At 58.4% G+C, this 23,509-nt stretch overlaps 1 protein-coding gene across 3 annotated transcripts in view; it reads right to left on the reverse strand.

Moving 5' to 3' along the window:
* Positions 1-400: 400 nt before the first annotated feature.
* The window catches only part of PRKCB (protein kinase C beta), a 137,760-nt gene continuing 114,651 nt past the window's right edge, over positions 401-23,509 (reverse strand). For 2 of the 3 annotated variants that reach the window (XM_044452571.1, XM_044452573.1), the window contains 5 exons: positions 23,337-23,475; positions 18,550-18,630; positions 17,960-18,067; positions 15,579-15,719; positions 7,238-7,593 (listed from right to left, as the gene is read on the reverse strand). In XM_044452571.1, the coding sequence (XP_044308506.1) occupies positions 7,435-7,593; positions 15,579-15,719; positions 17,960-18,067; positions 18,550-18,630; positions 23,337-23,475 (628 nt within the window). In that variant the 3' untranslated portion in view covers positions 7,238-7,434. Of the gene's footprint in view, positions 1,022-7,237; positions 7,594-15,578; positions 15,720-17,959; positions 18,068-18,549; positions 18,631-23,336; positions 23,476-23,509 lie in introns of those variants that run through there. The other variant, XM_044452572.1, reaches the window with a different exon arrangement.

Genomic DNA, 23,509 nt, shown 5'->3' on the forward strand with positions numbered 1-23,509 from the left:
AAATGGTTTCACGCTCTGAGAAATTGGCCAGTGATGGATCCAGGTGATACCGGACCAAGTCACAACAAGTAGCTTTCCAATCCTTTTGCGAATTCAAAGTGCAATTCAATCTAAATTGCACAGCAGCCTTCCTTGGGTTGCTGTCCTGTGGCTGAATTCCAATAATTGTTTAAACTTGTTTAAAAACAAAAGCAGGACTCATCAAAAGCACCATTAAAACTGCAAACTGCACCAGTGATATTAAAATGCCACCTGTTCAGCAATAAAAAACGACATTTACATTCATATATAAGAAATTAAATGGACATTAATTTTAGGAATTGTTCTGCCTGAATATAGGAAGGTCATTCTAAAATGTGTCCAAGAGGAAAACAGATTCAGCACAGACTTCAAAAGGTACTTGAATCTACAAAGCAAGTTTATTCACACACTGGGTATAATTCTGCCTTGACCAGAAAAAGTAAGCTTGTAAAACAGTCACATTCATTACAAAAGCTGCGGCACAACTGTTGAAGATGCAAACCATGCTTAGCATCCCAAGACAAGAAACATTGCATTTCGGTTTCAGAGAAGTTTGAAAATACGAATACAAATCTGATATCTTGAGGCCAGACTGCTGACATATTTAATCAAAACTCCACGGGGAGGTGCTGGTTGGACATTCCTGAAATGCCCCTTCTCTGGCCACGTGTGTGTGTAGTGTGCACAAATGGGGAAACCAGCTACGTCAAGCAACACGTTCTCCTGTGAGGGAATGGGTGTGTCTGAACATATGCGCCATGAGCCCCGGAAGACCAGCGCCCACATGCACGAGGCCACGTGGAGTTCAGACCTGGGGGCACAAAGGCAGGAGGGTCGGCCAGGTTGCCTAAACGCTAATGACAAACTCGGGGTTAGTGTAGGAGAATCCTGCAAACTCATTCTGGTCCAAGTTCATGATGAAGAGTTTGTCTGTGGGCGTGAGCTCCACGGGCTGCCTCGTGAACTCTTTATCGAAGTTGGAAGTGTCGTGCTTGTCTTTCTGTTGGGCAGAAAGCACAGCATTAAAAGCATGCGATGGGAGGGTGCCGAGCAGAGAAGCCCAGGCGCAGCGAGTGCCAGAACCATGAGCAGCGGGGGGGGGGGGGGCTGAAGCCTCCAAGGGCACTGGGACAGAGTGGGCAAGACCACCAGGTAAGTAACTAGCGTCGTTCTGGCAAATGCTGGAATCCATGGTTTGCAAAAAGGAAAGCTCTCATGGAATAGAAAACAGGCACCTTCTGCATGTCATTGTAACACTTTTCTCTATTTTTACTTTTCTTAGGCTACCGTCAAGAGCACCCAGATATGCATCCAGGGAACCCTTTTATCACTTTCTGTGCAGCTGCCCGTGCTTCAAAACCTGCTTTAAGCCGCCCGGCGCCAATGTGGCCTGAACTGTGACTTGCTGCACACAAACCTTGCATGTTTAATGGGCGAAAGACACGCACTCGTCCCGCTCAGGCGTGCTGGGTGGTGCGGGACTTCGGTCCAAGCGTGTGGGTCGCTTCTCAAGCCACAGGGACACATGCAAAGGGTGCATGTCTCTCTCGCTTGTGCCCATGTGACCGACTGGCAAGAAGGGTGTCAAGCAAGCACCACAGAGCGCCCTGGATGTGGATGGCAAGCGCTGCCTTGGAGATACCGTGAATGCCCGGCTTGGCGTTCGCTCGGGCGGCCTTCCTTTGGGCACGGCCCGGTTTGCACAGCCCCAGCCCCAGCCCCAGCCCCAGCGAGCAGGGGCATTTGCGGGCTGAACTCGATGCTTGCAGAGCGGGCTGGGACAATGCACGCACGCACGCACACACGCACACACGCGCGCGTGCATGTGTGCCTGGGGCAGCAGAGCTGCTCAGGAAAGGCTAGCCTTGCATTTGGAGGACAGAGCATCTGTGACATGAGTAACGAAAAGCATCATCAGTACAAAAGGGGATCCAGGAGACCAGATGCCTTCCCGTCTCGCTCGCTGTTTACACAGTGCAGCCCCACCGCCCCTCTCTGGGTCCTGGCTCTCGAAAGGCCTCGGGCAGGGCCTGCTTTCAGGCGGGCAGGCTGCAGGCTCCAGAGATTGCCTCTTTTTCTGGGGCTTGCCCTGGCAGTGAGAAAGCCATCTTGAATAACCTTGCTTGGTACTCAGATATACTCGGGCCTGGAGCGAGAACGACACCTTCACATGGTGTTCGCAGACCAAAAGTCAGTCCCTGGTAGCAGCAATACATTTCTTAACATGCAGCCGTTTCACCATAGTTTGCGCCACTCTTTGCTTCCTGCTGACAAACATGGTGGGAATGCAATGGAAAGACAGAAGAGCGCTCTCACAGCACATGGAACGAGAGGCAAGGCACGTACAATGGCCCCGAGGCCCGCGCAGCGCGCTCCCTTCCAGAGCCCCTGCTCCGCGAGGCCTCCGGAGAAGACACCCTTTTTGCAAAACTCCCTTTTATTTTATATTTTAGTATTTATTCACAGTTCAGCCTGTCCCATTAGCTGCAAGGCTCTCTCTCCTGGCAGTGCGGGGGCCTGGCTGAAGGGGGGGTGGGCTTTGGGCAACTCCGGTGGGCAGCAACGCATTCCTGATTACTGCCCTGCTAAGTATGCACCCTGTGGCACACCCTGAAATAAGCATTGCAGGGATCCTCTGCTTGGGGTGCAGATCATGCCCCGACCGGCAGAGAGAGACCATTGTGTCCTCTGGTGTGTCGCCCTTCTGTACCCTGGAGGTATTGGCTCATTTTGATGTTGGCCCTTGGTACAAACAGGGCATCATTTGATGGTTTGGCCTCTTTAGATGCAAGTGGAGAGTATTTTTAAAGAAGAACAAAAATATCAAATATATTATTATTTTAAGAAATTATAGTTCTAACAACACTTTAAGATGTGTGATTTTGTCAGTAGTTAACTTGGCACACCTGGATCCTTGGAAACAACTTTGAAATCCTATACAAAGTTGGAATCCCAGAACAATTAAGGCCGTGGAAAATGTTTCCCACTTTAGAGATTTGCTTTGGAATTCCTGTATGTAGTAGTTTCAGTGAGAAAACGGAGGTGTGAATGATCTGGCCACATCACTGGAGGATGTGAGCTGTAGAAAAGCAGATTTATATTACTTGTATCAAAATCAATCAGATCAATTTAAATCATGCCACTCTGCGTGGCAGCCTTTCAAGTACTTGCAGAGAGTGATCATCTCTTCCTTCGGTCTTCTCTTCTCCAGGTTAAATGCTCCCAGTTCTTCCAGTCCCTCCTCGGAGGACTTGGTTTCCGGTCCCTGGATCACCTTCCTTATTCTCCTTCGGACCTCTTCCAGTGGTCCTCCTCGCGATCTGGCCGCAAGGGCAGCTGCAGCCTTCCTCAACCTGCTGCCTTTATGACAACTCCAGACGTCACACTGTTCCTGATCATCGGCCATACCAGCTGCAACGGATGGAAATGGAAGCGCAGACGATCTCCAGAGAACTAGGACAGGGAGGCTGCCACAGAGAGAGAAACTGTGGGCCCAGCAGTGAAGTTGCCTGAAGCCACCAGGCTGCTGCAGAAAGAACATGGCCCCTGCCGGGAGAGGAAGCCCCCACCTCCTGGAGGAGTGGGGCCTTTCCTTTCGGCTGCGCCACATTTTCCTGGGAGCCCCATCTCCTTCCTCGTGAGGAACAAGGACACACGCCTCCCTCGGTGGCCCCTTCGCACCTGCTTCCAGCCCATTCCGGGGGAGCAGCTCTCCAGCGGGGCGAGACAGCCCGTCTCCAGCAAGTGGCGGGGCGAGAGGCTGCTGCTTGCAGCTCTCCCTCCTCACAAGGCCAGCTGCCCTCCGGGACGGCTGCCTGCAGAGTGAAGCCATGGGACGTGGGACGCGGGCGGCCCACGGAATGGCCCTGGTGCTCGACGCAGGGTGGGGATGGGCCGGGCCCGCAGCCCAAGCCCCACAAGCATAGTCCCCGCAGGCCCTGGGCGCGCGAGCCGCGGAGGCAGAGCAGAAATCTCCGTTCCGGTGGCCTAAGTAAGGGGGGGCCCAGCGGTGGTTCTGCAGATGCCGAAGGCGAGATCACACAGTCTCCTGCTTCCTGGCTGAAAGCACATCATTTCCAGGGCGAGGCGGCAGACTCCAGGGCGGCAGAGGGCAAAGCTCGCAGGTCCGCCAGTTTCCCAGCTGGCTCGGCAAGCAGTGAGCACGACGCTCGCCCGCTCTGCCCAATGGTTCGCTTCAGAGCCCTGCCCAGGGGCTGGAAGACTCTTCCGCAGGATCCATCAAAAACTGTCTGTGGCCCCAGCTGACGCTTTGTTGTCTCCCACACCGCCCTTTTCCAGGGAGGTCCCCCAGATAACTGGTCTTCCCCAGAGGAGTGTGTCCAGAAAGTTGATGTGCTCTCTGCAGCCCCAGAGCCTCCGACGGCCCCGAGGCACCTTCCTGCCCCTGGCAGGGCAGCTGGTTACCTGCCAAGCAGAATTCCTGGTGGTTCTGACAGACAAGAACTGAAATTCTTTATGAACTGAAATGCAGCAACATTACACCTGGAAATTCTTAACATGTATTTTGGGGGATTTTAAAAGGGTGTCCTTTAAATTAGAGGCCAGTGATGAAATTAGCTCTAAAATTAACTTGATTTCAAATGTCAAGTGCAATAGTTTTGATCCTGAAGCTTTCTAAAAAAAAAGCAAACAAATAATAGGCAGATTGACCTTGTCTCTGGAGGAGGAGGAGGAGGATACATATTTCTATCAAACTTGGAACTTCTTTTACTATTGGCTAGAGAAACAGGACTGTGCGCAGATTTGAATATGGACTGTTAAAAAGAGTGGGATGCTGCCCCAGCATGTCCGATGTCTTAAATGACAGATGTTTTTAATGTTTGTAGAAAAGAATAATAAAATGTATTTTAAAAAAGAAGCCAACAAATTAAAAGAATTCAGAATGGAAATCCATTTTGAATTCTGGGAGTTAGAAGCAAATGCGGGTAGAGACTGTACTGGCAAACAGCCGCGCCAGCTCCTCTGCATCAGCCCCCGGCCCACTGCCCAGGCTGCCATGGAGTCCTGCTCACAAAGAAACCGAGGTTTCCTCAGGATAGTATTTTTTACTTTTTGTTTTATAATTGTGTCTGGGGAGCAAATTGGCACATGAATAACTGAAAGCACGCTGGAGGTGCAAAAGGGCACGGTGGGTGGGGGGCAGCACTGAAGTCCGAAAAGCAGCCACTTTCTTTTCTTCTGTTCAGGGTTGCCAAAATGAAGACAGGCAGAAACAAAACAAAACAAAACAAAAAATACCGCTTAAAATTCCAGTGGCAAATCTTAGTTACTCTCAGAATATTAGTTGGGACAAAAATATTTAACAGCTCCAGTCAAGTTACACAAATACTGTTTGAAGTTTATCAGCTTCATTTTAGTAAAATACTCAAATTTTGACACACACAAAGCACAGTGGAACAGACGGAATATGTCCATTTGGCAACTGGTCAAACAGCCCCCCCCCCCCACATACTTTGAAGAAAAGAAATCCGCCAAGGTTTGATGTGATGCTAATGTAGAAAATGGGACATGCATGGTAGATACTAGGGTGACCATTCCTTCCGAGCGTTCTCGAGAAATCCTATGAGCGAGCGAGCAAGCAAGCGAGCGCTGTTGCAAGCCAAGCTGCGGGGGGGGGGGGGGGGGGGGGGGCTGGCTGGGCTTGCTGGGGGCTGCAAGTGGAGGTCTGTCTGCCATTCCCTGCTGGCGCACGCCGCCCCTTCCCCATCTTTGCTTCCTCATACTCAGACACCTTTTCAGTTGGCACAGGGGTCTTGTTCAAGCTGAAGGGAATGCGGGGTGCGGGGCTGACTTCCTCCCCAGGCTAAATCTTGGAGGAATTTTAAGAGGGACTAGGTGCGCCTTGCTAAGTTGGGCAGAAATCCCTGGGGGTGGGGGATGAGGGGAGTGGCTCTCTGACCCCCATGAGCGACTGCCGAAACCTTGGCCAGGGGCCGGAAGGGCCGTTCAGCCGCTCTGCGCAGCTGGGCCCTGCGGGCAGAACCCCGTCTGCCCACGTGTGGCTGCCTGCGCGGACTGGTGTGAACCCCGAGCGGGAGGTGGGGCTGCCACGGCTGAACACCTCGGACTCCTCTGGGGCAAGCCACACAAGCAGTGCGGGACGGGCCTCTTGGGGCTGAGGAAACCGTGGGGCAGGAAGTGCCGGCCTGCAGTGCTGGCACGGGTGAGCAGCGGCTCCCGCGGACGGCAACAAGCGGCGACGGGGGGTCCTTCCCGGCACTGCCAGGGGCCGAGGAGGGTGTCTCCCGGCACAAGCATCACGAGCTGCTTCCTGCTGACCCTGGCCGAAGGCCTCCAGCCAGCCAGCGAGGCGCGAGGCGGCCCCTCTCCCCGGGATAGACAGCAATGCGGGGGCATTTGGCTCTGTGCCCGGGCCTACATGCCCCATGAGGCCACTGGGCCAAATCACAGAGGGGGCAGGCCCTGCTTGCCGGCACCCCTTTGCCAGGGGGTTCCACTGGGCCTCCCAGGTGCCGGCCGCTGGGGTGGGGGCTGCAGCCCTCCCGTCCTGTCCTCCTGGGGGCATCCCAGAGGCCTTGCTTCAGCCACGATGTAGAAGGCAGGAGAGGCGTAGGCAGCAAATGTGGGTCATCGATCGATCGATCGATCGATCGATCCCCATTGAGCTGCTGGAGTGGCGTGGTTCGAGCACCCCACTCCGGGAACAGGGAGGGCTCGCCTTGGCCCAGCATCACTGCCAGAGCTTCCTCCAGAGGATCCCGGGCCGCGCACTTTGACATGGGCTCAGAAAATGCTCTGTGAGAGACCCTTCCTCCACCCGCAGGCCGTGATCCCTGGGAAGCGCCTGTCGGACCGGAGGGGCACCAAGGCGTGGGCAGGACCCGCTCTACCGGGTTTCCCAGGGAGCCGCTTGCGTTCCACCTTCTGGACCATGTGGAAAGCCAGCCGTCCTTGCCCCCACCCCCGGGCTGCACGCGGGGAAGCTCTGCCGGCCGAGGGCTGCCAGCGGGCACGGTCTGCTTCCAGCCCCCTGCCCTCACCCAGGGCTGCCAGTCTACGTGCCGCATGGGTGCAGGTTCCCCCCTCCTGCCGGGGAAGGAACCACGGCGAGGGAGGGCAGGCAGGGCGTGGAGGGCGAGGGGCGAGCCCTCTCCGGCTCGGACTAGCCACGCCGTTCCCCCGCTCTCCCCCCCGCCGCCCGCCTGGGCTGCCCCGGCCCCCTCCACTTGGCTGCAGGCTCCCCAGGGACCGGCGCCCTGTGAGCCGGCGGCTCCCCCTCGAGGGGACGGCACCGCAACGCCGCTCAGCCGTGCTCTGGGCTCTGAAATATGGTCATGCTAGTATCACCGCAAAGGAAATCCAAGCTGCCAGACCAGATGGTGACGGGTGCGCGTGGTGATGAGAAGAATGAGGATGGTCTACAGCGGCTACTTAGCTCTCGACTTCAGGCTTAAAAAACTCAGAGTTAACAAAGGAAAATCCTTCAAATTCTGATTGGTCAATGTTCCTGATGACTTCCTGGTCAGGTGGTGTTAAGACAGGTGGGTGACGAGTGAAAAACCGGTCGAAGTTTTCAGCATTTCGTCCACACTATGAGAGGGGAAGAAAAGAACTCATGGTAGGTGGCAAAAAGGGAAACGAAAGCATCCAAAAGCAAAAGCTAGATGCGGTTTGCTGTGTGCCGCAACCCCCGTCCCTCGGCTCAGCAAAACAGTTCAAATGAGCAAACGGAGAGAAAGGAAAGAACAACCAAAAATGCAAAAGACTCGTGGCTCCTCTGGCAGAGGGTGAGCTCAATCGCAGCTGCGGTGCGATCTGGGCACGGACGTGCTGCGAGCCGGGATGCTGCCAGCCAGCCTTGCGGCAAGTAATCGCGGGGAAAGGATGAGATGAGGCAGCGATTACTTGCAGGCCTCTGCCAGCCACATGCACTGCCGCCCCTGTCCCAGGACACGCCCCGGCCTGCCTGGCGGACTCTCCCTCCCTCAGAGAACGAACGAGCACACCGCTTGCTCGGGACGCCCTCGCGCTCCGTCTCAGCCACGCTCCTGCCCGGGCATTGCCAGACACGTGCCGGGCCCGGAGTGCCACCTTGCAGGGACCCACGAGGGAACGGCAGCCGCGCCTGCCCCCCGAGACCTGCCCTTCAAGCCCTCTCCTGCAGCTCCTGAAGACACGAGGGTGCGCTCGCCCTGGCCGGCAGCGGAGGCCTGTGGTGGCGCGCTGCTTGTCCTGGCCGGCTGAGCCAGCGCCGCTGGGAAGAGCGCCAGAGGGAGGGAAGGCCACCACCGAGAACAGGCCGGCGCTCCTCTGCCCACGGACAGTCCAGACAACTTGCGAGCCGCAGCGTTTGTGCTTAACCCTCCCTGCACAGTTCCAGGCAAAGTCACCTTTAGGAACCACCACACTCATTTTGCCAGCTCAGTGCGAATCTCCATGGCCAGCACAGCACCTAGGATATGGAGCCGGCGCAGTGCAGCGGCGTGTGGGCCTTGGAGGGCCACGGCCTGGCGTCCCAGCTCCCCACACCCCCGCTCCAGTCCCCACCCCCGTGTCCCATCCTCCACAGTACACACGGGCTTGACTGCTGGCACCGAGAAGGGAAGCCACACCACGGCCCATACAGAGAAAGGGTGAGCCCAAACATACAGCAACCCGCCCCCCCCACAAAGCTGTTTGCAGAAAAAGGGAACTGCGGGGACGCTGTTCCCACTCGCCAGTGCTGGCTGGAAGCAGGCCCGGCGGCAAGAGGGTTCCTGAGGGGGGCGCCACCAAGCCGCACGCCCGTGGCCCGGCAAGGCGGTGCGGAGGCCTGCAGGCCCCGCGGACAGCGGCCCCTTCTCCGGCCTGCCTCGCCAGAGGGGAAAGCCTGGCCCAGCCAGCAGCTCGGCTCCTGCAGTCCAGCGCCCAGCAACCCAGGAGCCCCAACGAGACCGCGCTCATTCTGCGTGGCGGCTTTTGAGGGGCTTCGCCCATCCATGGTATTTAACTTCCATTTGTGAGGAAGAACGGATTTGCATTTTTAACACACATAACAGCAGACTCTTAATTATTCAGGAGAAACACTTGCAAGCTGTCAAACCTATTCCGTTTCTCGCAACTCTTGAAGGGGCACTTGCAGGAGAGCATGTGCGACGCGGGGGCTGTGGCGCCTCCCCTCCCCACACGCTCATTGCGAGAAGCGCCACATCGGGCACCAAATGCCGCTGGCTCCAGACTGAGCCCACCAGGACCAGGACAAGGCCCAGCGTCCGGCTGGGCAGGGACCTTCAGGGCACGGGCGGGCCCTCTGACTGCAGCGGGGGGGGGGGGGCGAGGCCCCCGAGCGTTCTTCCACCGGGTTGCTCGCCGGAACTACTCCTTGGGTGCTGGCTGGGCGCCGGACTCGCCTTACTCCTGTGATCTGCCCCGGTGGGCAAAGCACCAGCACCAGCACTGAAACGGCTATCCTGCTCCTGCGTGCTGGACTCCGTCCGTTCTTCTATCTCCCCACTTGCTGAACGTACTTTTAAAAGCTTGGTCCCATGGGCAGGGCACGCCAGTCGAGCCTCCTCTGGCGTCTTACCCGAACAGAAGGTGGCGTGATCCCTGCCGGGCACCTGCCCTGCAGTCGAGTGGCGGCGCGGCAGGTGCGCTCATTCGCCAGTCGACCCGGCAGCATCATGGCCGTCTCGGTGCCTGCCGGCACCTCGTTCCTGCACGCCAGCGTCTCCAAGCCAGCTTTGCCCGCCTGCAGCCCGGTCACTTCTCACGCATCAGCAGCTTCTGGGCTTATACGAGCACGTACTCTCAGCACCTGCCTACGAACGATCGTGCTCCCTGGTGTGCAGAGACGTTGTCCGGCGCGCCCTCATCCAATCGCCGCAGCAGCAGCAGCAGCAGCGTCCACCTGTGAAGCAGCCCGAGCCCACGTGGGCAGGCCGGGCCGCTCTCCGCCTCCCCTTCCCGGTGCGAGTCGCAAGGCCGGAGTCCGGGCCCCTTCGCCACGGGCAAAGGCAGTGCCAGGAGGCGTCCCCCGGCCACTGGGCTTTGCTCCTCCTTGCGCCACAGGCAGGGCTGTCCTGCTAGCTTCTGCCAGTAAAACCTTGAGAAGGCAAACGCAGAGTCTTGCCATCTTCCGCGCAACAGGAAATTTTGATATAAGTATCTTGCAACATAAACACAGAGCAGAAAAACGGGATTTCCAATTAAGTGAACGGAATAAAGAATATTTAGGAATGACTTAATGATAAATTAACATGTGGTGTTCAGGTGGAAAAAGGGCTGCCAAACAAGAATAATTTTAATTACATCTGGGGGTTGCTCAGTGTACATATATTAATAAACGGGAAGGGTATTAAACCTTCATAGGATTCAGTGCAATTTTGGATGGGAAGGGGATCATCCTGAGAGAGGGGAAGCAGAGAAAGAAGTAAAGGAGGGGGGAATGCACATGAATAAGTGAGTATCGTGTAGCCGGCGGTCCCAGTGTGGGGGGGCGCCTTTTGTGTTTGGGAGCACATAGATTAATTATTAATCCTTTTGACACATTTATTTGTACTGTTAAGTTTTCCCCCTCCTTCTAAATGTTTTGCTGTTACGGACGTACTTCTGCATTGCACTGCATTGTTTTCATTTAATAACATTATTTGTAAAGGGCATGCTGACCCCTCTCGAGCCCCTGCCAGCCAGAAAGAGCACAGTGCTGTGGCACAGGGTCCGATGCGAGCCAGCAAATTCCCGCTTCTCATCTTGCCCCGCCATGAACAGCCAAGCCACGCTTTCCCCCCGCTTGGCTTATGACTCCCTTTCAGTTCTGGATTAATCATGCTCTTCTTCCTATGAGGGCTGTTGTAAGAATTCCCAAAACAGTAGAGGGAAAATGCGTGGAGTGCTGCGTGGCATGGCGCCCGTCACAGCCAGAGAAGGCTCTCACCCAAAGGGACACGTCTGGGGAGAGGGCAAGGGCCCCCTCTGCTCCCAGGGCACAAGGGCCAAGTGCGACCCCTGAGCAGAGGGGGCATATTTTTCATGTGGGAAAGATGCATATAGGAGACACTGGTGCAGGAGACGCTTTTGATCCGTGTGTGCACTGAATTTTGTCTTCCAAAGAAAAACGCATCGAGACCCCCGCTGGGGACTGCACACCAGGCGCCCTCTTGGCCATTTTCGCTCAGGACAGCCCCAGCACTGCGGAGAGCTGCTTCAAAGCACTTTCCATGGGAAGCAGGAGCTATTCATGCTCAGACGGGCAGCGCCTCCCACACAAGATCCAGAGATACACATCTCTCCTGAGAGCTGCAGGTCGTACAGAAAATGATCTTCCAAAGCGCACCCAATGACAAAGCTCCTCCGTGCGCCCCTCACTACTACGGGTGTGCGTGTGTTTATGTGTGCCTCTCTCTCCCCCTCATTCCGTCACAGGCCCGGCAGACGGGAGGCGCTCGCCAGTGCATCGCCTGGTCCAAGGAGAGCGGGCCAGGGCCGTGCCCTTTCCCGAAGGCTGCGTTGGCGGTGGCCCACCAGGTCCGTGCAGCGCTTGCTTTCCTCCATGGGGTCAGCACAGTCTGCATGTGCATCAAGGGCAAGCAGGTGGTCCTGAGGAGGACAAGGTGGGAGCACTGGAGCAGCGAGTGCCCAGACTCAAGAAGACGAAAGAGGGCTTTTAGACAGCAGCAGAACAGCTAAGAGCAGGAGAGAAGCAAGAAATGCCCCAGAGAGCTGAGGCAGAAGAAGAGAACCTTAGCCGGGTCATGCGCTCCAGCGCTGCATTACTCTAACAGTCAGGAGGTTCTTCCTGATGTCCAGCAAGGATCTGGGTTCCCGTAACTTGAGCCTGTTATTCCATATCCTGCACTCTGGGATGATCGAGAAGAGATCGTGTCCTAACCCTTTGTGGCAGCCTTCAGGAAACTCACAGGTCTTCTTCTGGGGGAAGACTGAGCCAAAGCAGGAATGGAACACTTCTGCCTTTTCTCTCACCTGCTATCATTTTGCCATCCACACTGAGGAAGACTTTTTCGTGGCTTTCACCGTCCCTCGCTGGCCTCAGTTCCCTCCTCGCGTTAGCCTGCTTGACACCATCGCTGCAGCCCCATGCCAGCTGCCTCCGTCACCCCTTTGCCGCCTGGTCTTCTCTGTTCTTCCCTCAGGCCCTGTTTGCTTCCAAGCAATCTCTAGGCCACCGCTTGTGCTTCGCTTGATGTCTTCCATCCCTTTTCTTGCTGGAATTGTTTACAATTGAGCCTTTAGAATTTCCCTTTTAAAAACTCCCGCCCTGCTTGGACTCCTTTTCTCATGAGAGTTGTTTGCCACGAGCGTTGCTAATCATTGTTCTGAGTTTATTAAAATTGGCTTTCTCAAAGTCCAGGGTGTGTGTGTGGCTACATTTGGTGTTTGCTTCCTTCAGAGTTGAGAATTCAAGCATGGCGAGGTCACTGTCCTCCCGCGTTCCTGTCGCAGCACTTTGCCCACTGGGACTTCCCTGTCGGTTAGCCAAGGACGGCGGTTTCTCTTGTTCCTTCCTCCACTTCTTGTTGGAGGAAGTTATCAGCAACACGTTAGGAATCTCTTGGAAGGGCACACCTGGCAGAATTTGTCTCCCATCAGATGGAAGGGAAACTGACCCCCCCCCCCCATAACAACATCATGGCTCCTCGAAACCCTGGCCATTGCTTTCCCGAAGTTTCATCCTTGCCTTCTCCTTGACTGGGTGATCAGTAACAGATTCCTACCACTGCATTCAATTCATCCCTTGTCCTCTCTCCCTGCTGTGGCCAAGCACCTTCTTTCCTGCCCTTGCAAGGTGCAGGCCATCCCTTGCCAGCCGCCCGTCTTCCAGGAACCACAGCCCGTGGTCCCAGAATCCAGACTTCACGTCAGCAGCACCTGCATGGCCAGGCATTCCCCTGAAGTCAGCAGCACCTTCATGGCCAGGCATTCCCCTGAAGTCCTTTTCTTTCCCAGTCTGTTCCTCTTCCAAGAACTGGAAAACTCTCTGGGCCCCCAAGTTCCTGACTCCCCTCCCTGCGGCGTCAGAGTCTGACGTGACTTCGCCGAGGCTGCTCCTGGCAGTGTCATCTGCATCGGGAGGAAGCGGCAGCCGCCTGGGGGTTCCAGGCGCCTTGGCGATCGGAGCTGCATCCCCCACCTGTCGTCACGGGGGCAGCACGGCCTGCGACCGATCGCACGGGTTCCCTGACCTCCTGCGCTTCCGTCCCGTGCCAGAGGGAGTCTCCCACGACGACCCCCACCTCAGCTCCTTGCTCTCACTGCCAATGCCTGCAGGACCGCGAGCCTCTTGGTCAGTGTGGCGTGGGGGGCTCGTGCCCTGCCCCAGCAGGCTGCCCTCCAGGCTCGTCCTCCGCCTCCACGGGGCAGCGCCTTCCCGTGCGCCCGTGCCACACTGCCGCCCCTTCCCAGGGAGCTGCTCCTCCTCTTCCGCCTCCGCCTGCTGCTGCCCCGGTAGCGCCTGCCCCGCTCGCCCGCTCGCCCGCTCGGAGCCGCTGCAGTCCCACCGCTCGGCCTCACAGCCCCTCGCCCTCCCTTGTCCCCTGGGGGTGGGCACTCACTGCTCCAGCGCTCCCGCTGTTCCTCTCGCGGGGCCCCCTGCCCGCACTTGGAGCCCCTGCAGGCCATGTTGACCTCAGGCAGGACAACACGGCGCACAGGTGTGCAGCCCTCCCCGCTGAGGGGCCTCCCCGGTCTGTGCTTCCGGCCGCCCTGTGCATTCCAGCTGGCTGGGTCTGCTGCAGCCCCTGGTACTCCCCCGCCTTCCCTGGAGGCTAACCACACAGCCCCACCAGTGCTTGGGAGGGTGTTGCAAGGAGGAAAACAAACCGGGGGGGGGGTGCTAAGGGGAAAGAAAAAGAGAGAAGTTCAGGACCTCCCCAGCTCTGCCTTCCCTGCGAAACTCTTGTTTGCTTGCTCCCTGGGAGCTTGGCTGCCTTCTCTGATCTGCTCAGCTGGGCGTCAGGAACCAGAATTAAGACACATTCTGCCTTATTACTCCTTTTCCAAAACCAAGTGCCATTCCTTTGTCTAAACATTGTGTGCGCCATCAAAACAGAGGGTTTCCCAAACACTAGGTTCTATGCGAAGGAAAGAAATGATTTGAATTAAAAAAGCGCATGCCTCATAATTATCACAACGCGAGGTGGTGCACAAGTGTGGAAAAGGGGCTTCCCCGGGCCCGCAACTGGCAACCGGTGCACAACAGGGCCAGGATCAGCCGTGTCTGTGCAGGTGGGCTCTCTCAGGCACAAGGTCGGCCTGTGGATCGAGTGTGTGCTTGCATGCGTTTGTGTGCGTGTGGGGGGGCACCTTGGGCCTTTCGCACAGCAACGCCAACCTCTCCCTGGCTCCAGCACAAGAAGCCTCATCCAAGGTTTTAGGAAGCCTGCAAGGACCACAGGAGCTGGGCTGCCACCAGAAACAGGGCAGAATGAGGGGAGGACGCGCCCAGCAAGCAGCGCAGCGCAGCGCAGCGGTGGGGAGCAGGCACTGACGCTTCTCTTCTGGGACTGAAACCCAGCAGGGCCTGCCACAACTCCGAGCACCGGAACAACGGAACGCTCTAGTCCTGGCTGAAGCCGCTTGCCCTCGGTGAGCCTGAGGTGGCGCCACTGCTTGGAGGAGAGCGACACCGCACGTCCGAGCACTCACACGGACTGGGCTCGCTGTTTCCGCAGCCCGGCCCTGGCATGGGCACGGCGCTGCCAGCAGAGGGGGCTGGGAGAGTTTCCCCTCTGCCAGGAGAACGGCGGGCCCTTCCCACGGCAGCTTGCGCATCAGTTGCCCACACGCAGGCCTTTTGCCTTTAGAGCCGCCACAGAAGCTCTGGGGAGACAGCAGAAGCCTCGACCCTCCACAGCACGACAGCTGGTGCCACGTTTGGCTTGCGCTCGTCAACCGGCCGCGTTACTCCTTCTGTTCCGCTGCCGAGGGGACTTGGCCATGAACGACTCAGACCTGCCGTATGCTGCAGAGCGGGCCGCTCAGACCCCCTTTTGGTCCCTCCATGACCTTGCGCACTGGATGCAGTGGAGAGACACGATATGCTGGGAAGAGAGCCACGGGCTCTGCTCCCCACACCCAGGCCAGGATTCCGGAGTTCCAGTGCCTGAGGACTGCACTCTTCTTGTGTCACAAACAGGTGACAATTTTGCCTGATTTGCAAGCAGGAACAGAGCCCTCATTCATCCAAAATGTCCCTGCGAGCTGCTAATCCAAAGAGTTTGTGCAGCTATTCTGTCTTTTCCTCCCTAAAGCACCTTCTGTGGGCGCAAAGGAGACAGACAAAGCAGTGGGGAAAAACAGAGGAAGCGCTGCCAGCAGAAGGCATTGCTGGGGTTGCCTGCAGAATTCCAGGAGTGAGGCAGGGCAACTGCACAATGAACGCCTCCTCTGGAAGCGGCTTCGTTCCCGGCAAGGCGAGCCTTCATCCCAGGCAAAGCAGCCCCGATGCAGACGCAGCGATGGCCTGAGGAAGGTGGCCCGGCCATCGGTGCACCAGAGGGGGGCTGTTTCCTTCCCTGCTGCAGCTGCGCGACAGTGCTGGCAGCGGAGGGCACCCGGGAGGGAAACGGAGAACTTACAGCTTTTGGCTTGAAGGGGGGCTGGATCTCCTTCCGTTCGAGCTTGTCCCAGTCGATGTAGCGGAAGAAGGCGTGCTCCTTGATGTCCCGCTCTCCCTCGGGGCCGCACCCCAAGCGCTTCGCCGGATGCTTGGTCATGAGCTGCGGGAGGGAGCAGGGAGAAGGCAGAGCTGTCGAGAGCACAGGGCGGCACGCGGCTGCGCCGGTAACCAGGCAAGCAACGGCCCCGCTGAGCCCTGGCCCCGGCAGGGCGCTCCGCCTGCACAAGCAATATCGCGTTCGAAGATGGAGGTGCCAAATCGCCACGCTCGAACCGCAACCTGAAGCACGTGCAGGGCTGCGGAGGAGCAAGCTGGGCTCGACAAACAAGCGGGCCGCTCGGCGCCCAATCGAGCTCTCCCATGAGCTGCCCGGGTGCCAGCCCTGGAGGAGGTGTGTGCTGCGGACGGGAGCGCCTCTGCTCCACCACTGCACCCGGCCGTGCTCTGCTCCAGACTGCAGGATCCACCGGGAGGGGCTGGACTCTCCTGAAAGAATCCCCCGTCTCAGTGGCTCCTCCCGGAGGGTGCAACTTCCAGCCACTTCCAAGCCAGGAAGGTGGCTTTGTACTTGGAAAGTGCACAACACGGACAACCGAAAAGCAATCAAGCCCCGAGGCTTAGAGAGGAAATCTCCTTTTCATTGGCACTGAGGCAGGGAGGGTGCCCGCCACGTCCGGCACTGAGGGCCTTTGTCTAATGAAACAGCCCTTTCTCAGGAGGAGAAAGGAGATGCAAATTATTACTGTGCATTATCAGAATGTGCCCTCTGCCCAAAGCCTCTCCGACAAGAAGGCAGGGGAAAGAGTCAACAGGGAGACGCAGAAGAGACACCAGTATCCTGACGGCACCCTTTGGCTCCCTCCCCAAGACAGGAGACGGGTGCCAAAGGATGCCCAGGGTGGACAAGCCAAGGGAGTAAGAAGCACGGCCCCATGGAAGCCGCACAAAGCCGCCCCTTCCAGGGTCTTGCACCAGCAGCTACGTTCTCGCTGGCTTAGTGAAGGGGTGAAGAGGCTGAACCGTGAACTGGGGATGGGGGGCCCTTCCGGTCCCTCCTCCCGCACGACACAGGCCCTCGCAGCCACACCTCCACAGCCGGGGGGCAGCTCCGAGGATGCCTGTCCGCTGCCTCGTGGCAGCGTCATGCTGGTGATGGGGGCAATGTGGCAAAATGGGCATGAACCCCACCCCCATTTGAGCAGGGTCCACCATTTCCTGAATTGCACATGGCCTCGCTCATGCATGCAAACGGCATTTCTCCCAGAAATCCACTTTGTCATACTTTACCCTGTGCGAAAAATGCACATTTTTCAGTTGGAAAAATGCATGCTTTTAAAAAGGTACATTTTGCCCCAATCCAAAAAAAAAAAAAAAAAGTGCTTTCACTTGGGAATGCAGGTCAGGCGACATGAGTTTCAGGGGGAGATTTGGAAAATCTCAGGGAGCCGGGATGCTGAACAGCCCTGCTCTGCCTCGGCATTTAGTAAAGAGCACAATTCCACCGGGGGTCTGGCTGGAGCCGCCCGTGAGACAAAGTGGGTGGCCGGGCAGTTGAGGAAGTAAATGCACCTGCGGTGGAGCCGGTGGCAGGGGGGACAGCAAGGGGGAAGAACGCAACGCTAGTTTTATAATAAAAATGCAACTATCCACAGGATTTCAGTTACTTGGATTATTTCAAGGACAGTAAGGGATAGATGGAAATTCGAGCTTCTTACTATAGAAGAAGCTCAAATTTCAAACTGTCCCATGTCGTGAGTGGAGCCGGCTGGAGCCAGGGGTCAGAGTAGATGGCCCAGGAGGCCCCTTCTGACTCCCTCTGTTTCTGTTTCTATAAAAGACTTTGGCGCTGCCAATCTAATAAAGAATTGCTTGCTGTGGCAAAAACAACTTGGTCTCGGCCTTGGAAACTCTTGTCTAGGCCCCATCTTGGCATGGCTAAAGATTTTCAGCACTGCTGGATGTGACCCCTTGGGGCAAGAACATCCAGAGGAAACAGGAAGTCACACCCTTTTTACTTTGCACGGAATTTGCACCACAGCACAAAAGGCCACATGCCTGGGCCTTTCGCACCCATGGGCACTATGCGCGCAAGAAAAGGGAGCATTCCAGCAGCCGCAACCAGCAAGCGGCACCCGTGGAAGGCGCTCAGAAGCAGGCTCCAAGGGGGCTTTCTCCTCGGTGTCCGGAGCTGGCGAACCAGCGGCCGAGGGAGGGCAGCAGGTCCTCTCCCACCCTGCAGGATCCCTGTCAGCACCTCCCGGGACGAGCACACTCTGAGCACGGGGCACGGACTCCCATGACTCAGGAGGAGGAGACCCCGCTTCCCTGCGCGCCACTCACCCCCTTGCAGATCGCCACGGCTTCCTTTGACATGGACTTGGGATAGGCCACGTTGTGCTCCATGATGGACTGGAAGAGCTCATCCTCATCCTCCCCCTCGAACGGTGCCTGCGGAATCGGGGAACAACGAGGGACGCTGTGTGTCATGGCGGGCGCCCGCTCTTCCTGGCTGCCCTCCCTTTCATAGCACCATTCTGTGGAGGAGCCTATAGGTCTTCCAAACGGCTAAAAAAGCACTCCAGCTCTCCTAATGCTTGTCCTCCCCTCCCCTCCCCACGCTCGCTCTTTCTCCAGAATGCTTTCTCCAGAATGGCACCCGAATTTCTTCTGCAAAATGCTCAGCAAACACTGCAAGCCAACAGAGTGTCCGCAGCAGCCGAACAGCCTTCGCTCTCTGTGATGCTGCCCGGCTCAATCTCGTTCAGAATTTGCGGCTGGGAGGGACAGGCCACGGCCCAAGAGCCCACCCTCAGCGCAGGGCTGAGAGCAGGCCCTTCCCCTCCCGTGGGCTTCTCTGATTGAGCAAAGACGTGCTCCCGAGGCTACTGGACCGCTCCTGGGGAGCTCTGGAGCCATTCCGGTGCAGTTACCTGTCCAGCCAGCATTTCGTACAGCAGGACGCCAAAGGCCCACCAGTCCACTGACTTCCCATACGGCTGGTAAGCGATGATCTGCAAGACAAGCAAGAGCACTTGAGTGGTAGGACAGAGCACACATGCACAGCCCGTGGCCTTGTGCCGCAAGGCAGGCGCACTCCAGCTGGGAATCCAGGCTGCTGTGACCAGCGGGGAGGGAGGGGACCTGTTGCCGTGTCCCCAGGGACCTGAGGCAGGGCGATCTGCTGTGCCACCACCCGCGGGCTGCCTTGGAAAGTGCCGCCCAGCCTCGCCCAGATTTAGGCGACATTTGTGCAAGCACCGCAAGGGAGAGGCGCGTTCTGGGCACTGTTCTTCCCGTCCCTGGAGGGCAGGGCCAGGCCGAGATGCCGGCCGCCACACTCCTCCCTGCGAGCAAATCGCTACTCGACAGGGCCTCGGCTGTTCGGGAGCACCAGACAGGCACCGCAGGCGCAAGACGGGGAGGCGCGTCACAGACTTCAGGGAGCACCATCCTCGCTCCTTAAGAGAGCGTATTTTATCTGCCGTCCGCATGTGACTTGGCGACCGCACCGCCGAGTGCCGATTTGCAGGCACAGACGGGGTCCTGGGATCAAAGTGCTCACATCCCTGCTCTTTTAGAAGACACATAACAAGCCTTTGACGGCAAATCAAGAGCTCTGCTGTGGGGGGAGCCATCCAGTCCCACATGGGTGAACCAGTTGCCCACAGGATCCGAAGCACGCCCGGGCGGAGGGGGGATGGGCACCGGCCCTCCTGCCAAGCACCCAGCAACATCTAACCCGATGCACAGACAGACTGGCCAGCGCCGGTCCTTTGAAACCAGCAGCCCCCTGAAGCCAGGCCAACACCACTTGAGCCAGAAAAACCAACAAGAGCACAAAGCTTTCTCTACAAACACACTGTGGAATAGCTGAGCCTTTACTGCCTGCCTGCCTGCCTGCCTGCTGCACCCCCTCCCATTCTGAGGGCACGAACGGAGCTCACTGGCCGAGTGCAGAGGAGGGCCTCCCAAGCTGCCCACACGCCACGGATGCGCCGGCCGTCTTTCCAGCAAGCTCAGTCCAAACCGTTTGGGGCTCTCTGAGTCCAAACTGGACTCAGAAAGGTGAACACAACTCATGCAGCGTTACTGACCCATGTCCAGGATGGCGGTGGCCAGGCCCACCCTTTACCGAGAGGGCCGTTGTTGGAATGACGGCCTAACATGGCAACAAGCTACTGCTTCCAAACGCCCAGGAGGATCTCTGGACAGGGACCGCAGCCCCACCTGGGACCGGCGGCACAACATCGTCCAAGTGGGAGGCTTCCGGCCCACCTGGCCCTGCACCGCCTCCAAAAGCCCGTTTAGGAGTTCCCGCAGGCGCCCCAGGGCAAAGAAATGGAAAGAAGCCTCAGCGCTGCACGCCAGCGACTAACCCCCACAGCACGGAGCAGATGCTGAGTAAGAGGCGAGAAGGAGCAACACTGGAGACTGAGGGTGCGACTGGGCTGAAACGGACGCTTCCCAGCAAAACCTTCGGGCATGGACCTGCCAGGAAGAACCAAAGCTACTTTCGCACCCGGCCAGGCCAACAGATGCCCTGGTTAGTGGTACCGGCAGTGCTGAGAGCTCCGTGGCAGGCCAGGCTGCGCTCCCCTCCCTGTTCTCCCGCACCCACCCTAAACCAGAAAAACCAGGGCTGTGCGCCCCAGATCCAGGCCCGAGCCCCGACTGGAATGGACCCAAGTAACCTGAGAAGCAGCAGAATCCTATGGATTCTGTAAGAAGCCCTTCAGCCTCTGATCCCCGATGCAAATCACCCAGGGAATAACAGGGCAGCAGCTGGCACTGAAATAAATAGATAAACCAATAAATCAGAGAAGGAGCCACTCAAAAATGACACAAGAACAGGCAAGGCTTTCTTGGAGTTAAGGAAAACTCTGAAGCTGGCAAGGAGAGGTGGAGGAGGAGGAGGAAGAGGAGGAGACGTCTGTGCTTGGAAGAGTTCCTTCCAAACCTGGTTGTTTGCCTCAACCCTGAGGTGTCACCATCTGCTACTTAATGCAAAACTGCCATACAGTTTATTCAGCCTAATTACAGATTTCTATTCCGAAAAGATCCATATATTCAAACATGAATGCAAATCGCACTGCAAAACCGCCACAGGCCCGGCCGAGCCCTTGGGTGGGCGGCCCCGTGCCCTCGCTCCGGCCCCATCCTGCCCCAGAGCCCTGAACGGGCACACTCAGTGTGGGCGCAGGGGCAGCCCCTCCTCAGCTGCCTCGGAGAGAGGGAAGAAGTCCTCCGAGGGGCCTCTGGGGCTGGCAGAGCAGTGGCCAAGAGGCGGTAGGGCGCCTGCAGTTCCTTGGGCCGCCGCGGGGGCCCTTCCGCCCAGGATCGTCTGCTCTGGGCAGACACACCGAGCCAGGCATTCCCACGGCCTGGTTATCGTCCCCACCCTGCTCTGAGCCTTTGTGAACGGCACCGGGTTGCATGGACACGTCAAGCTGATAGCGCTGGAGGAGCAGCTTCATGCGACGAGCACCCTCGGACTGGAGCACGCCCCGCTACGCACTCCGGGCTGAATGCAGCAGAGGCCGCCACTTCCGGCACCCAGCCCTTCCTCGGAGGCCTCCCCCCCCCCCGCTGCGGGGGCGTGCGCTCCCACCCAGGCCTCCCCCTCCTTGCCCCACCCTCTCCCTGCTGCACGGCACCGGCCTCTCCATCCCTCCCTGCCTTGTGCGGCCGGCTCGCCGCCACCACCACCACCGCCACGGATGAGGATGAGGATGACGCGCAGCAGCAGACAAAGGGAGGGGCGGCTGAGCGGAGCGGCCTTGGCACGCGCCCGCCTTGCCTGGGGCGCAGCGGCTCCCCTGGGAGGGCGCACCAGTCTGCGCTGGCTCATGGCCACCGCACCACGCGGGCCTCGGCTGCCCTCGAGGAAGTTCAAGATGCGCGAGCCACAATCAGTCCAGCAGCGCTCGCTCGCTCGGGACCCTTCAGCAGCAGCTGGGGGGCTGAGCAGGACCCAGGGGAGGGGGAGTGCGGCTGGGAGGAGCCGCACAGCCCCCACAGATGGGGGCCTCCAGTCCCCAGAGCTCTCCACAGGCCCCCTGGCTCTCTGCAGCTGGGCCTGAGGCCCCCTGGCCCTGGATGAGGAGGCCGCACCCGGCCCCAGGTTCAGGCTCGAATCGGCCCCGGCTGCAGGCTGGGGAAGGGCAGAGGAGAACGCACCTGCCCTTCCTGCAGGCAAGGAAAGGGGCGCCCACTCCCCAGCTGGTGTGGCCTCCGTCACCCCAGAGGAGACGCGGCTTTTCCTCGAGGGTTGGCAGAGCCCTCTTTTCACGCCCGGGGGCTCCCCCTGCTCTTGGAAGCCAGTCTGTGCCTGAGAGAAGGATGCGCAAGCGCACAGACTGCATGCCGAAAAGCCCTCGCCCGTGCGCCAGGGAGCGCAGGTGGGGCTGTGGGCGAGGGAGAAGGCGAGCGCCTCAGCACGCCTGGCACCACGCCAGGGTGTATCGCCCACCTGGAAGTACGTCCTTCTCTCCTCCCACTTTTCCACATTGCTTTTGGTAAGATACTGATTTTGTGTTTGTTTTACAAGGTACATTGTCTTGTTTCCTTTTCTTTGAAAAATGAAAAAAACTAGCAAGACTGATGAAAATGGGCCTTTTAGAGATGGCACCTAGTTACCCCCCAAAGGGAGACGGCCATTCATTCTGCTCCGAAGGCATTAATCATGCACGGAGACCCTGATTAATCTTGGCGGAAAAAGGGAAACCGTGCACGGCGCAGCGGGTGATCAGCCGCCTCCCGGGGAAGACGGCCGTGGCCTCCCCAGAAAAGCAGGAGGGTGGCTCCTCCCCGATCCACTGCCGGCCAGGGGCCCATAGGACAGGCCTTTTCAGGCCCTGCTGCTCACCGGGGAGCGGGGCCCCAGCAGGGGCAGAAGGCCTGCAGGAAGCTCACGTTGGATTTTCTCTGGCCTTTTTCTCCGACTCAGGAACAGGCCTGGCTCAGCCCCTCAGTCCCCCAGCAAAAGGGGCAGCCCCCACGGAAGCCTCTGCCCTGCTTGGAGTGTGCCTGCCCCACCAGCACACAGGCACAAGCCAGCCTGCCATGCCTGGCACGCTGCCCCCCACGCCCCCAGCCTGGCTCTCCACCCTCCCTGCCGTGCTTCAGGACATGCGACCCCGTGGCAGCCGCGGCGAGTCAAGAGAGCAGCCCCCTCCCTCCCCGCCACGTCCAGAGGAAGCCCGCAGCACGTGCTCCCCCCGTCTTTTGGGAGGAGCACCCCTTGGCACCCTGTGCTCCATCCCTGGGCCCCAGGCAGCACTGAGCAGACACGACATGAGGCTCGCGAACGCTCCCTCAGCTGCGCCTGAAACGCCCCCGCTTGGCCAACCAGCTTCCCTCCCTCCTGGGCTCCGGCCTGCTCCGCAGCAGCTCTGCGTCCGAGTTCACGGTGCGAACGTGCTTGCACGGCGCCCACCAGGAATCGCATCCAGGCAAGCGCCAGCAAGTGCATCCCCCTTCCACGCACGTGACTTGCAGCCCGTGTTTGAGCCGCAGGTTGTGCAGTGGGATTCCCCGGGCACTGGCAGACGTCCTCTGCGCATGGCTCGCTTCCCCAGTGAGAATGCGTTGCATGAGCCAAGAGAGCTGGATCCCAGCAGGGCTGCTGCAGCCCCACCCCAGGCATTCCCGGTGCAGCCCGGAAGCCCGCAGAGACCCCAGGGAGGGCCTGGCGTGCGCGTCTGCCCCCCTCCCGCACCTCGGGCGCAATGTAGTCCGGAGTGCCGCAGAAGGTCTTGGTGGTGACCCCGTCCCAGATGTTCTCTTTGCACATGCCAAAATCAGCAATCTTGATGTGTCCCTCGGAGTCCAGCATCACATTGTCGAGCTTCAGGTCTCTGCAGCATTCAAAACACGCAGCGGTTATGGAGG

This window comes from Varanus komodoensis, unplaced genomic scaffold (assembly GCF_004798865.1).
Source record: "Varanus komodoensis strain SLA01 unplaced genomic scaffold, ASM479886v1 scaffold73, whole genome shotgun sequence".
NCBI lineage: Eukaryota > Metazoa > Chordata > Lepidosauria > Squamata > Varanidae > Varanus > Varanus komodoensis.